This window comes from Neopelma chrysocephalum, unplaced genomic scaffold (genome assembly GCF_003984885.1).
Source record: "Neopelma chrysocephalum unplaced genomic scaffold, ASM398488v2 Primary Assembly neopelma1_132, whole genome shotgun sequence".
NCBI lineage: Eukaryota > Metazoa > Chordata > Aves > Passeriformes > Pipridae > Neopelma > Neopelma chrysocephalum.
Genome location: NW_020897794.1, coordinates 1324896 through 1339174, shown reverse-complemented (window position 1 = coordinate 1339174; position 14279 = coordinate 1324896). Strand labels below are relative to the sequence as shown.

At 54.6% G+C, this 14279-nt stretch overlaps 1 protein-coding gene across 2 annotated transcripts; it reads left to right on the top strand.

Annotated features, from left to right (window-relative positions):
- Positions 1-22: 22 nt before the first annotated feature.
- DYNLL2 (dynein light chain LC8-type 2) lies at positions 23-7023 on the top strand. 2 transcript variants are annotated; one of them, XM_027698692.1, is made up of 3 exons: positions 23-170; positions 3397-3535; positions 5148-7023. In XM_027698692.1, the coding sequence occupies exons 2-3, from the start codon at positions 3404-3406 to the stop codon at positions 5283-5285; spliced, it is 270 nt and encodes an 89-aa protein (XP_027554493.1). In that variant the 5' UTR covers positions 23-170; positions 3397-3403; the 3' UTR covers positions 5286-7023. The 2 variants fall into 2 exon arrangements, with proteins under 2 accessions (XP_027554493.1, XP_027554492.1); XM_027698691.1 differs by lacking the exon at positions 23-170 and having other exon boundaries at positions 3383-3535.
- Positions 7024-14279: the final 7256 nt, after the last annotated feature.

Sequence of the window (14279 nt, the reverse complement as noted above, 5' to 3'; positions counted from 1 at the left end):
GGGGCGGTATTTGAGCGCGGCGCGGCGCCGGGGCGCAGAGCGCGCGGGGCGCCGAGCGGAGCGGAGCGAAGCGGGCTGAGGCAGCGGGGCCGCGCCTCCTCACACCCCATCCTCCTCCTCCTCCTCGGTGCTGTGCCTCGCCCTCCCGGGGTGGCCCTGTCACTGTGAAGGTGAGCGACGCCTACGCCGGGCGTCTTCGAGCCTCGCCCGGCACCGGCCGCTCCGTGTGCGAGGTGGCGGCGGGGCCGCCCCGGGGGAGGGTCGCGGCCGTGGCCGGGCGGGACCGGCCCGTGGATGGCGCTCGGAGCCCGCCCCGCCCCGGGGGTCCGCGCTGGTGCGGTGCCGGCCCCGCTCCGGGCAAGGTCACTGCGGCCTCGGGCGGCCCCGGGGCTCCCCCCGTGAAGGTCACGCAGGGCTCCGGCTCCCGGCAGCGCCTTCCCGAGCCCCCCCGCTGCCCTGCGCGCAAAGGGGCTGTGCCGCACCCCCTCCCGGGGCCCTCCTCGGCCGCGGTGGGGGATGCGGTGGGTGCTGGGCTTGGGCCTCGTCCCGATCCGTGGGATCTGTGCTGTCCTGATGGGGAAGTGATGGATGCTGGGCTTGGGCCTCGTCCCGATCCGTGGGATCCATGCTGTCCTGATAGGGAAGTGGGTGGGTGCTGGGCTTGGGCTCTGTCCCCGTTCTCGGGATCTTGCTGTAGTGCTGGGGAAAGTGGTGGGTGCTGGGCTTCAGCCCCGTCCCATTTCTGGGGCCCTGTCCCAACCTGGAGAGGGAGAGAATGGTTACCAGGGGGCTTGTGTCTCATACCGTTCCCAAAGCCCCAGCCTGTCCTGCTGGAGCTGCCATTGAGTGCTGGGCTTGGGCCTCATACTCCTGAGACTTCATTCTACCCTGATGAGGGAAGGGTTGGGTGCTGGCTGGGCCCTAATCCCCCTGCCAAGGCCTCATCTTGCCCTGGAGTGGCATCTGGGGCTGTGGTCTTCCTCCTTATAGACCACATCCTGCCCTGGGTTGGGGAAGGGGTGGCTGCTGGGGCTGTGCTATTCCCCCTTCCCAGGCCCATCTTGCCCTGAGCTCTGTGCTGGGGCTTTGTGGTTTTCCTCAGGTAGGGCCAGATTGGGTGGCAAGACCCCGAGGGCCACCTGTGATCTTGTGATTTAGGGTTACGATGTGTATGTGGTGGCACTGGCCTGCTCGTGGGGAGGACCAACCTGTAACTCCCCGGGGAATGAGCTGAGACTGGAGCCCTGCTCTGGGTGTTCAGGTGGGTGCAGGGGGTGGCACTTGGGGCTGCTCCCTATCCCATGGCAGGTGCAGGGCAGCACAGCCACTGCCAGCCCCTGCCGTGGTTGGCCAGGGAGGGTGCTGTGCTGTGCTGTGGTGGGCAGGGCAGGGCAGGGCAGGCTGACCAGTGATCTCCTGAAAGATAATCGTTTTTTCCTATGGCGCTGTCACCCGCGGCAGCACAGGCCTGCACTGGGATGCTCCTTGCCTAAACAATGAGGAAGGGAGATGCCTTTTGCAGGTCACTCCTGGCTGGTTATGCAATGGCAGGTGCCCTCTGAACTCTGAGCAATGGAGGTGTGTGAAGGCCTGGTGTGTATGGGAGCTTGTTTGCCCTTTTTCCCTGAAGATGCTTTCCTGGAAGAATGACCCACAAGTGGATTTCTGCTGCTTCCCTCTTCCAGCAACTAGACCCCTAGAAGACTTTTCCAAATCTACAGGCAGTTTGGGCTGTTCTGAGCTGTGTCTTTTTCCCCCAGGGTTTCTGGGCTGCAGGCAAACCCCCACTGGTTTAAACCACAGTATGGAGAGGAACTGCCTGGATGTGGCTTTTCCAGGGCTGTGGTGGGGGCACGTGCTCTCTGTTGGCATTGGAGCTCAGTTCCTGTCATCCCTCCCGATGCTGTTAGTGTATGTTAATAGCAGTGCTCTATTAAAGACTGTATCTAAATTGTATAAATTAAGGTGGCAATAGAAGTCTTCAAGTGCAGGCAGAGGGAAGAATTGAAGTATTGTAATCAGAGGGCTGCAATTATGTAACTGGATTCTCTTTCTCTCTGGGTAGCAAGCTCGTTTAATTGCTGTAACAAAGCTACTCCTTCAGTTTTCTGGGACTCTTCCAGGAAGTGATCATTGCAGCAGATTTTTTTTTCACTCCACAGCAGAGCTAAAAATGTGTAGTTTCACTATTTCAAAACACGCTTGGTAGTATCACCTCAAGACTTACAGCACTGTAAAAGGATTTAGGAAACTTAATGGTGCTCTGCAGGCTTAATGGGAGGCACTGCTTGCCATTAAGAAGCTTATTCCCACAAAGTTTGAATCTGCTGTGGTAAGAACTGCTGCAAGGTGAGGAGCTGTGGTCCTTCTTGGAGCAGTTACCTGGTCCTCCAGGTAACATGTGACCCCTGACCAGGCCTTCTGTGGGGCGTGGGGGCAAGCTCTGCTGTCTGGAGGAGGACTGCATGGAGCTCCTCCTCCAGGGCTTGAAGAAAGGCTGCAGGGCTGGGATTGTCAAATCCCAGTTTTCTAGGATAATATGAACTGTGCTGGAAACTTCCTGGTGCTGAACAGCTCCCTAGAGAGGCCTCAGAAGATCTAATGGCTGCGGTGGCTGGTACAAAGCACCTGAACTAACTTACAGAGTGAAGGGGCTGCACACCCGGCTCCAGTACAGCCTTTCCCAGTGTCCTAAAGGTCCTGGGCAGCAGTACCACGCTGGTTGTGGTTCCCAGGTAGGGAGAGCTGGCTCTGTGATGGGATTTGCTTCCACTGCCCTGTTTTCAGGCTGCAGTGTGGTGTTAACCTGCTTCTGGCTCGTCAGACCAGCTTTGTCCCGTGGGAACAGCTGAGGGCTGGGTTTTGAGGCAGAGCAGCAGGGAGGGGAGGGGGTGATGATGGCTGAATGTGGAACAACACTCCTCCCAGGCTAAACTCGCAGCAGGAACTGTGACACCTGGGATGGGGTGGAATGAAAGCACTGCTGCTCTTAGTGTGCTTCCTGGGATCTGTTGCTTGCAGGGCTCTGAGCAGAAGATGTTCCAAACCACCGGTGCACCTGGAAGGGAAACTTGGCTGTATCCTATTGATGTTCAGGAGGGCTGTGGCTTTCTGCAGATCCCGTCTCCTCCCACACAGAAGCTTTTCCTGCCTGTGTTTAATGCAGGTGGTGATGTTTGACTCTGATCTAACCTCCAGCCAGTGCTCTGGTGCTCTGGCTGCGAGGGGCACCTTGGCCTGGGACTGCTGTACACAACCCCAATAAACTGGCCCAGGCCATCCAGGGGTTTGTAGCGTCGGCTCGTGACGCAGCCTGCACAGAAAGGACAACCTCCGATGCACGGGAAGCGTCCCCTTTCTTGGGAAGGGATTAAAGGAATCTATGTTCTGCCTTAGGTTCACGATGTCTGACAGAAAGGCTGTGATCAAGAATGCGGACATGTCCGAGGACATGCAGCAGGATGCTGTAGATTGTGCTACACAGGCCATGGAGAAGTACAACATAGAAAAGGACATTGCAGCATATATCAAGAAGGTAACTCTGGGCTGAGGGGGCTGTGCTGGCTGAGACTTCCCAAAGCTCCTGAGTCTGTTCCTGTCGGGAGCTGAGTGGCTGAGGCTTCATGCTTGCGTGTTGGGAGGGAGAAGATGCTTGGCTTCTTGTCTGCTTTGCTGCTGTTTTCAAGAGGATGGAGTGACTTCTCCAAGGTCAGAGGAGGGCTGTGGCAGAGCTCTGGCAAGCTCTGAGCAAACTGTGAGTGCTGTCCCTCAGGATTTGCCAGCCTGGAAAGGGCTGGCTGCAGCCTCTGCTTAGGACCTGCTCCACAGATGCTGCTACTTGACTTGCAGCACCAGTGCAGGTGGGATGACTCTGATGTTTCACTTGGTGGGCAGCAGTGCACGTGTGTTCCTGGCTCTGGGATGGGAGCTGAGGAGGAGGATGGGCCTTGTGGTGGCTGCTGGGGTTGTGGAATGTGCTGTGTTAGAAACAGTGTGAGCAGCTGCCCTGGCTGGTGGAGAGGTGTTTCCCCATTTGCAGGAGCCTGTTAATTGTTTCGTGTTTGATGACATCTGGGGAGCTGTTGGTTCCCTCTGTAGCAGCTTCTCAGAATGGTCAGGCAAAGTGCTTTTGGAGGAGGGAGGTGTGACTTCAGAGGCAGTGCAGTCCTGGCACTTGGGCTGGCATTTGGGCCTTGCTTGTAATCTAAGCTTGAAGGTAAAGGATTCAAAGGTGTCTCCTGACTTCTCAGATCACTTTGAGGCATGACTTACCTCAAAGAGCTCGGGGCAATGCAGCCTGTAAAGTGAGTGAGTGCAACAGAAGGCATCCAGAAAGAAGTTGGCCTTTATATCCTGAGAGTGTGTTGGGAGGAGGGAAGCAATTTGATGCACCTTCATGCCCTGGCAAGAAAGCCTTTTCCTTACTTCAAAGGTTCCCTGCAAAGAACTCAAACTGTTGCTGCTGTCTGAGACTAGCACTAGCTTTAATCTTGGATGTTGAGTCTGTTCTTCTGGCTCTGTCTCAGGGGAGAGAAGGGTGTTCTTGGGAGTTGTGTGTTAATTAGAGGGAGGAAAATGGTCTTTAACCCTATCCTACCTGTTAAGTAGGAGAAGACTACTGAACCAGCATTCAGCTTGCTCACCTCTGACCTCTTGGTCTCCATGTGCTCTCTGGGCTGTGGATCTGCCTGCTCATTTTCAATGTGGATTCTTTCCCCTTTATGTATAGAAAAGTCCCGAACAGCAGAAGCCAGCAAAAGCTTCTTCCTTTTTTTTAGGTGACCTTTCAGCTCCTTGCTGGAGGATACATGCCAATACTTTATTTTTCGTGAGTGGGTTTGGAATGGGAGAGAACTATTCCCCTGAGTAGCCTACACACAGGGCCTGGATAGTGCTGTTCCAAGGAAAGCTTTTGCCTCTGCTCTCCCTGCCCAGGGCTAATGGGTGCTCCAAGGCTCAGGAGATGTTTTGCTCCAGTACAGAGGTCTGGTTGCTTAATGGAATGGTGTCTTCCAGTGGGGAATCTCAAGATGCTGCAGGTGGGAGGAGAGGCGATAGTGTGTGAACAGAACCAGCTCAGAATTTGTGCTTAGAACTATTTTCATGTGGGCTTTCTTGGCCTTAATGCCTCTCTTCTCTTTCTTCAGGAATTTGACAAGAAATACAACCCAACTTGGCACTGCATTGTTGGCAGAAACTTTGGCAGCTATGTAACACACGAGACAAAGCACTTCATCTATTTTTACTTGGGTCAGGTTGCAATTCTTCTCTTCAAGTCTGGATAGGAAGTAGGAGCGAGTGAGATTTGGACTGTAATGCACTGATGGCTGAAGCCACGACTCCCTCTAACATGGCTATGCCGCTGCATGGACTGTATACTATATTTAATGTGTATATGTTGCAGTAAAAATCTACTTCTGTTTAGTTGCCTGGGAAGAAGGCGGCATTTTTTTGTTACTGCTTTTTTTGGTTGTATTGCACTAGGAAACCTGTAAATGCTTAAACAATGGCCTTTACGTGGGAAGAAATAAAACTATTCCACAACAGCTCCCTCAGTGGTAACTCCTTCTTTGAGGCTGGGAAAACTTCTTTGGGCAGGCCAAAAGCCCCTGACTTCCCTACTGAGTCCTGTTAGACTGTTAATCTTGTAAAGAGGAGCAAAGCCAGTGTGAGCCTCTGTCCCACCCTGCAGACTGTAGAGAGCTGGCTCTCCCAGTACCCTCAGGGCAGGTCTTAAACCTTCCCTGAAAGCTGGTGGGGTGGCTCTTGGTGCCGTGGCTTCCACACCCAAGTCGAACTCCACCTCGGACTGTGATCCAGGCTTGCAGCTGGCACCCTCCGTGTTCGCGCTCAGTGCCCATCGCTGTATCTTTGGCTCTGCTGAAACGTTGACCTAGACTTGTGTAAGCAACTCAGCCTGGTCTAGAAGGCTTCAGAACCACCCCCCGAGCTGCTGCTTGCTGCAGAAAGCAGCATCCTGTGGCTGAAGTCTTTAGACCTTGATATTGAGCTCTAAAGCCACGTGGCCCAGCCCCGCAATGGAGTAGGATATCAAATTGGTGACTACTGACAACAGCTCTATTTGGCATGTTTGTAGCCAGTTGTCTCAACACTGCCTTAACTTGATGCTCTCCTTAAAGCAAGCTAAGTCGTGTGGAAGACTTGTAAGTGGCCACTGTCTTTTTTTTGTTTTAATTTTATTTTTATTTTCTGTAGCTGATAAGCTATTTCTGGAGGACTGTCCTCCATGTTCTGATATCTGCTTTTGTTCTTAAAGCACAGTACCAAGAAGTTAAATTTACATGTGATGTTTGTGTGAAGGAAACTCATGTGACATCTGCTTCAAAGGCAGACAAATGTCTTGGTCTCCAATAGGTTCAGCAGTGATGTTGTCTTAGTATGTACTGACTTGGGATTACGCTGCAGGAAGTTCTGATCTGGGTGTGCAGAAGTACTCTGGGATGGCAGGTCAAACCCTGGTGCTTGTCATAAGCTCTATTGATTGGTTTGCTGACTAATGCATTGGCAATATCACTGAGCTGCTGAGCCCACCTCGTGTCTCTGAGACGAGTTTGGTGTTGGGAACAAATCACTGCTGGGTGGGGAAGGGCAGAGTGAAGGGAGTGCTTTGTGAAATGACTTGGTGACCCAGGTTCACGACTTCCTGAAGTAAAAGTCCTTCTTGTCTCTGTGCAAAATCCAAAGTATGCCTAATTTTGTATTATGGATAGAACAATGTTGTAACTAGAAAGAATGTAGCTGTCATAATTTCATGTTGATGGAAATGTCTGCACTGGGGTAACGTGCCTTGGACTGTCTGGGGCACTCGTGTGGTCTTGTCTCTTCAGAACTCCATTCTGGGTCTGAAAGGAGAATGTTTTGGGTTTGTTTTTTTTCCAAGCATGAGTCTAATGTGAATCTGTTCACGGTCTCTCGTGGAGCAAGGTCTGTTCCCTTCATAACTGCAATGGCTCAAATACCATTTATTTTTTTTCAAACATTAAAGGTGAATTGACACATTTATACAGCCTCTGGTTTCTTCTTCTTCCTTACCAGTTGTCCTGAGCAAAACCTGTGAGTTCTCTGCCCTGGAACATGCTGATGACCCAAAGGAGGCAGGTCTGTGAGGGATGACTTGAGGAGCATGTGTGGCCCCTCTGTGCTGGTGCTGACTTCCAGCCTGGCTCAGAGGCTGAATCAGAGGGAGGGATCAAGGGAATTGTGTCCTGCTGCACCCTGATGGGATGTTCTGTGCCGAGCAACCTGGATCTGAACGTGCTGGGACTGACCTCTTAATGGCTTCAGACAGCCAGGGGCTGGTACAGCAGCTGGGATCCTGGCTCCTGCACACAGAGGTGTCTCCCTGCTTCCCAGGAAAGCAGGTTTTCCCTTCAGGCCTCCCCCCTGTGTTGGAGAGAAAGCTGAGAGCTGAACTGATGTGTTTAATACTTCTCTCACCACGGGGGCTGCGGGCTTGCCCTCAGACAACCCCCTCAGCTTGTTATCTTGCTCCTGCTGCAACCTACATTTGTGGTTGTGGCCTCTGTGATATTTTGGAAAAGCTGTGGGCTCTCCCCAGCTCCAGCAGGGTGGCAGCTCTGCCGTGGCACAGTAACACCAGCGTGACTCAGAGGGAGCAGCTCCCCGGGGCTGCACCGGCAGCACCGCCCCGGCTGTTACACACGGCCCATCTGCTCCCCCCGCGCCTGCCAGGGCCCGAAAGCAGGGGTGGTTTCTACTTTAGGGGAGCTGGGAGTGATGTTCTTTTCTTGGTAGCCCCAGCCTTTTAGCTGGAAGTGGAGTTGCTGTGCTTAAGCACCAGGCAGGCTGTGCTGGGGCTCCGCGTTCCAGGCCTGGCACTGTGGCTCCCAGGGAATGTGCAGCCATATGGGGCTGAGCTAAGTGAGCAAATGGCAGGGAAACCGGCTCCTGAGTGCCTGCTGCAGCACGGGAGGCTGCTGATCCAAATCCCAGGTGAAACATTTTCCCAGCCTGAGTTCCATCTGGGAAACCCCCCCCATTCCAGCCATGGGGCTGTGGTGCTGCTGGAAGTTGATCCCTGGTGGGAAGGGGAGGCCCTGCCAGGGCTGGAGGGCTGGTGTGCCCCGGAGCTGACACATGCAAGTAGAAAGTGAGCTTGGTGCTTCCTTGGATGTGTCACTGCAGCGGGAGTCCCGCTTCAGGCTAAGGAAAAGGAACTGTAGCTCACATCTTCAGGAATTTGGCAGTAAAATGTAGCCCTCTTTCCCCTGAACCCTCTTCCTTGTAGCACTGGGGCCCTGGAAGACACAAATTGCCTGAATTTGAGCAGCTCTTCCCTCTACACAGCCAAGAGCAGGGGGGGTCTGAACATGGAGCTTTGTGTCCTGCTGCCCTCCCCTCCCGCTCCCCAGCAGCTGCCTGACAGCTTTTGGCTTTGACTTTTTCCATTGCTGGGCTCCACTTTGTCTCCAGTTTCCACCAGGCACAGGTGTCCTGGATGAAGCCTCGGAGCGTTAACTGTTTCCATGCTGGAGAGGCCCAACAGCATCCACTCAGTTTCGAGCTGCTTGGAAACATCTGGATCTGGGACACTGAGGGGAAGGTATGTATCTGGGGGGGAACATCTGGAGAAAGAAACTGCTTCCAGATGTGTTTGGGCAAAGCAGCTATTGAAATGTAAACTCAGTGTGTGCTGTCCTGCCTCGAGGCGCTTAGGAAGCGGGTTTGCAGGGGAGGCTGAGGCTGCTGCTGGGGGCCAGCTCTGGGTGCAGATGTTTCTCCAGATGTGTGTTTGCCGCGGGGGACGGTGCAGTTCGTGGTTGGCGAGAGTGTCACATTGTTTTCTCTCCTACAAGCCAGCTTACTCAGTTTTTTATGCTGAGTATTTCTTCCAGATGTGGAAGTGCCCTACAAAGCAGAGCTTTGTGGCACTTGGAGAGCAGGCAGGCTGGGGTTTGGGAGCTGTGCTCTCCGTGGGTGTCGCTCCTAGACATTATCTGGGATTCGTTCTTCTACAGAGTGAGCATGGTGGAAAGCCATGGGAGAAGGTGTGTGACTCCATCACAATGTTCTTCCCCTTCTCTGTGACCACCTGGGACTCCAAGAAGGGACAAAGTGGCAGCGCAGGGACCTGGGAGTTGCACCTTCCTCCTCCAGGAACACCCATGCTGCAGGTCAGTGCCCTCCTTCCCTCCCAGCCAGCCTGCAGCACTGCCATTGCAGTGCTAACCTTCCCCAGGCACGTGGGAGCAGAGCCTGTCGCTGGAAAACCCAGTACCCAGTGGGCCTGTTCCTTCTCCCAGCTCTTTTTGCAGGAGGTTTGAGATGAAGAGAGAAAACACAGAAATAATTTTATATCTGGCTTTCAGCCTCTGATGGGTAAATCCTGAGGAGGCCGGTGGCACGCGGTGAAGGAAGCAGGGCTGTGCCATCCCTGCCCACCCGAGGTTTCCCTCCTTTGTTCTATTTATTGAGCAAGGATCCTGACACCCTTTCCCAGACGGTGACTCACAGCAGCTCTGTCTGTGCAGAAGCCATGCGGCTCCGAGCGCTTTATAGATACAGGAGCTGCAGGAGCCTCACAGGAGCCAACTGTGTTTATTAAAAGATGATCAGATGTTTCCTTCCTTAAGGCAGTGTCTAGCTGAGGCTGAGTAATAACTCATTACCAACGAGACAAATAACTGCTCATCATCAGGTCACTGCCTTCGCCAGCCCTTCCCGCAGTGGTGGCAGGTGCTCCAAGCACTGGTGGGCTCAGCACCCAGCACAGGGGTAAGAAAACCCCGCTCCAGTCCCTGTGCCTGAGCAGGGGCAGCCTTGGGGAGGGCAAGTCCAGGCTCTGCTCTGCTACTCAGCAGGGCATGGCCCTGAGTTAAGCTCAAGGAACAGTTTTATCTGGCCCTGGTGCAGTGTTTCCCCTCCTGCCTGTGCAATCAGGCTGCTCTCTTAGCCTCACAGGCCACGTCACTCTGTCCTGGTGCTGGGGACTTGGAGCCAACGTGCCAGAGCTCGTTGTGACCTGGTGGAAAAAATCCCTGGTGGGCCAGGGCAGTGCCACGGAGGCGTCCCGGGAGCGCTGCCGGGCCTGGGGGAGGCAAGAGGTCACGCTCTGCCACGTCCCTTGTCCCCACATGCCCCGTGCTGATGGGCTTCTCAAGGGCTGGGCTGGAGAGAGGCAGGAGAGCAGGGCTAGTGCTGGTCCCCTGGCAGGATGTGGGGCTGGACCCTCAGGGGCCAGCTCAGAGGCTTCCCTCCAACGCCATCCCCCGGCGCGGCTCTTCCCTGCCAGATGCCGTGGCATCCCTCCATGTCCTTTGTTCCCTCCCTTGCTTACGCCTCTCCCTTGATTTATGGCTGTTGCGGAGCAGCCCGGCTGCAGCTCAGCTGCTTGCCCAGAACCCGGCCGGGCTCCGTGCCCTCGATCCCAAAACCTGTGGGCAGGGAGGCTCTCGGGGAGCTCTCCAAGACTCCCCCCGCGTTCGGGCCCCCCTACATTTAACCATGTGCGTGGCTTTTTCTTTCACCTCCTTCCAGCCCGGGTGTGAATGAAGTGCTTTCAGGGGGGAGGAGATTGCTGGGATCCCTGCTCTCCCTGTGCATTGGTTGCAGCCCAGAGAAGCATCCCAGGAATTCGCCTCTGCTGTCCCTGTGCGGGGTGAGCCACTGAAAGCCTCCCTTTGTTTCCGCAGTCCCACACAAGGACGGGGCTGGAATCTGCAGAGCTGGACGTGTGCTCCCACAGGGTGCCACGCTGCACCCGAGACCCTCGGGAAAGGGTTTTCCCACGTCTCACCCTGGCCAGGGTGAGCATGTTCAGCCCTGGAGAAAGGCTTTCCCGGGGTTTGCAGGCAGGTCAGGCCAGGCACACGGCACGCGGCGTGAGCCTGGCTTTGGCCTGAGCTGAGTCAGGGACGGAAATCCCTGCTTACAGGGATCCTTCCCCACGCAGTGTTTGATTACAGGTCTGGGGTGTGATGTTTCCCGCTGCGGGGCCGCTCTGGAAGGGAAGGGAAGGGAAGGCCAGGCCCGGGGGCTGGCGGGGGCCAGGCCGAGCCGCCGCCGCAGCCCGCACACAGCCGGCCTGGCTCCCGGCCCAGAACATGGCTCTGGGAAAAAGAGAAACGCCTTTGTTGTGGAGGAAAGCCCAGAACGCTCCGACAAGGACACCACCTCTTCCTAAGGCCGGGTTTCAAAAGCCCTGGTTTCTCGAAGGGTTCAAAATAACCCGGCCAAAAGCATCTGCTCCTCCATGGGTCAGCCCGGGTGGAGTAAATCCTGACCACCCCCCCCCCTTGCAAGGGGTCCCTCTGAAACCACGGCCTGCGGGGGGACCAGGGGATGGCACCCATCTGGCCCCTTCCCGGGGTGCTGACAGGGGTCCCTGGAGCTGTTCCCTGTTATCATTAGCAGAAGGAAAGTGTTGGGTGACTCAGCAAATGTTGGGTGCCAGGCCAGGGCTCTGTCTCTGCCTCTGATTGATAAATGCAGTTCAGGCAGAGCCTGGGCTGGCTAAAGATACCGTGGTGCTTAAATATTTTATAGAAAATCATTAAGCAATTAAATCTGGCAGATCTCACACCGTCAAAAAAGCAGCTTGAAGTCTGTGCAGTAAACAGGGCAACGCTTCCTGCTCGTTTGGGATGTCTTCTTGGAGTCTTAACTACAATCCTTGCTTGAGAATAACTATAATTATCTCTTAATTGCCATTATTGTTTAACATTTTTAGCATTTGCAAGTGCAAACTGTTACAGTTTTCCGTGCAGATACAATCAGTAGCCAGGGCTCACAATGAAAGCAGTTAAAATCCTGTGATTATCACAAGGCTGCGTGTCTATCCACCAGCTTCAATCTGCATCACTTGCCAAGATGTAGGCTAGAAACTCAGACAAATTTAGCATTTATTTAGTAACCCAGCAAAGCTACTACCTCTTGCTGCCTCCAATGATTTGCATCTACGGCACTTTTTGGAAGGACGGGAGCGGGGAGGGGAGGGGAGAGAAAGCAGTTTCTAGAATACATCCCGGGAGAATATACAGCAAAGACAAAATTATGCACATGAATTATGCATCTGAATTATGATTTCACTCCTATTTTTGTCCAGATTAGCTCATGTTTGGTGTGCATCCCTGGCAGGGTGCTGGCAGAGCACACTCCAGCTCCCAGCAAGTCACTGCGGTTTCGGGTCCCACGGTCCCTGCTCTGCTGGCAGCAGCTTCCCGAGGGCTCACGGAGCTTCCCGGGGATCCAGCCCCCCTGGTAACGATGGCACCCCTGCTCCTGCACTGCTCTTGGGCTGGGCAAGTTGTTTTTCTGTGTTAATTGAATGCATCTCTTCTGTAAACACACAGTGGATGAAAACAGATTTAGGTATAGACTAAAAAAGCAGGTCTGTGCTATTTTGTACAGAGAGGGAGGTGTCTGCAGGCTCTGCTGCCACCAGCCAGGCTTCTCTGGTGTCCCCTGGGTCACCACCATCTCCTGGGGAAGGCAGGCCTGGAAACATCCCAGCCTCTGCCAGCTCTGGGGAGATAAAGCCCAGGAGAGGAGCACAAGGGGAGAGCAGTAGGAGGGTTTCCAAAATGTGCTCAGCAGGTCCACAGTCAAATAAAGCCAGCACTCCTTCCAAGAGAAACAGCTTGGGAATCTCCAGCCCCCTTCCCAGGAGGGCTGGTGACCCCAGCCCATGCTGTTTCCATGGAATTTCCGTGGCTGTCCTTGCAGGGGGAGAATTATCCTCACTGGCCAAATCACCAGGGCACCTGCACCCAGGTGGGGGTCCAGGTTGGGGTGGGTGTGAGCACAGGCACCTTTCTGTGAGGGGAGCACATGGAGAGGCTCGGGGGGGGGGGGCTGTGGATGATCCCTGGCTGGGTCCTTCCCTCCCATCTCTGCTGCTGCCTTGGATTAACATCCCTGACATCCCTGCAGTTGTTTGCATGAGAAAATGAGATTAGGAAAGTATTTCAAGCATTTGTGTCTGTTGTTCAGTGGCAAACAAGGCCGGAGCCAGTGTTGTTTGTCCAGTCAGCTGGCCCAGAGCTTGGAAAAACAGCTGGGAAGGCAGTGGGAGACACCCAGCCAAGCACCAAGGGCTGAATTTGCACGTGCTTTTGGAGAGTGGGAAATGCAGAGCGTGGTGCAGGCAGGGGCACGGGCTGAATCCCCTCCCACACCTGTGTGTGCACCTTTGCAGGTACCCCTGGGGCTCCCTGGGACAGCCCCTGCCCCTTCACCCATCTCCTGATGGGTGTTCCTGATGCTCCTGTCCCCATCCTGGCTGCTCTCCTGCTCTGACCTGAACAGGTCACCTGAGAACCAGCACAGCTCAGGACACTGGTCTGGAACCCACAGAGATGCAGCCTGTGCACTTCCCTGGTGGGTGAGAACCCCAGAGGATCAGGATTCTTTTAGGTCCAGGTGTTTCTCACGAGCTTTGAAATGCTGCTGATAAGAAAGTGAAAAGTCAGTAAATTTGGACAGTCACAGGAAAGAGGAGCAAAGGCAGGACTGATGGAAACAGCCACCCAGGAAAACCTGGGACTGAACCCCCCGAAATTCCCCTCAGTGTTTTGGACCAGTTGTGTTCCCAGAGTGATCAGGTGAAGATGAACTCTCTCCATTTTGCCTTTTGCAGGGAGAGACAGAGCTGATGAATGTGAGAGGGGAGGAGGAGGCCAGGGGAGCCACAGCAGCTCCAGGTCACCACTACTTCAGGCTCAGCAGGTACCTGCCGTGCCCTGGGGCTCTCCTGTGGCTCCTCTTCAGTTTCAGCACTGTCCCTGTGTTATTAACCACCTGCCTGAATGTCAAGGAATTGTCATCCATATATTCAACAGGAATATCAATCTCCAGGAGCTCCTGGGGACCCTGAGATCAGAGCAGCTAACACAGGGATTCTGCTGAGCTGTGCTCACCCCACCAGAGCTGGAATTCCTCTTGGATAGAGGTCTGCTGGGGGCTGCAGGGAGGCTGGGGGTTGTTCCAGCTTCCCCTGGTCTGTCTGGGGCTCAGCTGTCCTGAGGCTGAGCCCCCATCCCGGCAGGATCACGGCTGGTGGGACCCAGCCCAAGTGATGCAGCCCAACACTTTCTCCATGTTTTTGAGCCAGAGGTCTCTCCTGAAATCAATACTGAAGGAGATTCCTCTGCAGCCTGGGGAACCACCCTGTCCACATTCTTCCCTGAGGCCTTCAAAGGAGCTGAGGAATCCAATTCCCACTAATTTGCTTCGAAAACACCAACCTAAAATTGCAATTACAGCATGGTGTCCTACGGGGGAGGGAAGACCCCAGCAGA

Excerpts from the sequence above, each read along its gene's own strand:
- DYNLL2 (XM_027698691.1), top strand. The coding sequence starts at position 3,383 with ATGTTCTGCCTTAGGTTCACGATGTCTGACAGAAAGGCTGTGATCAAG. Across the intron at positions 3,536-5,147 it reads TTGCAGCATATATCAAGAAG|GAATTTGACAAGAAATACAA; the intron begins GTAACTCTGGGC and ends CTCTTTCTTCAG.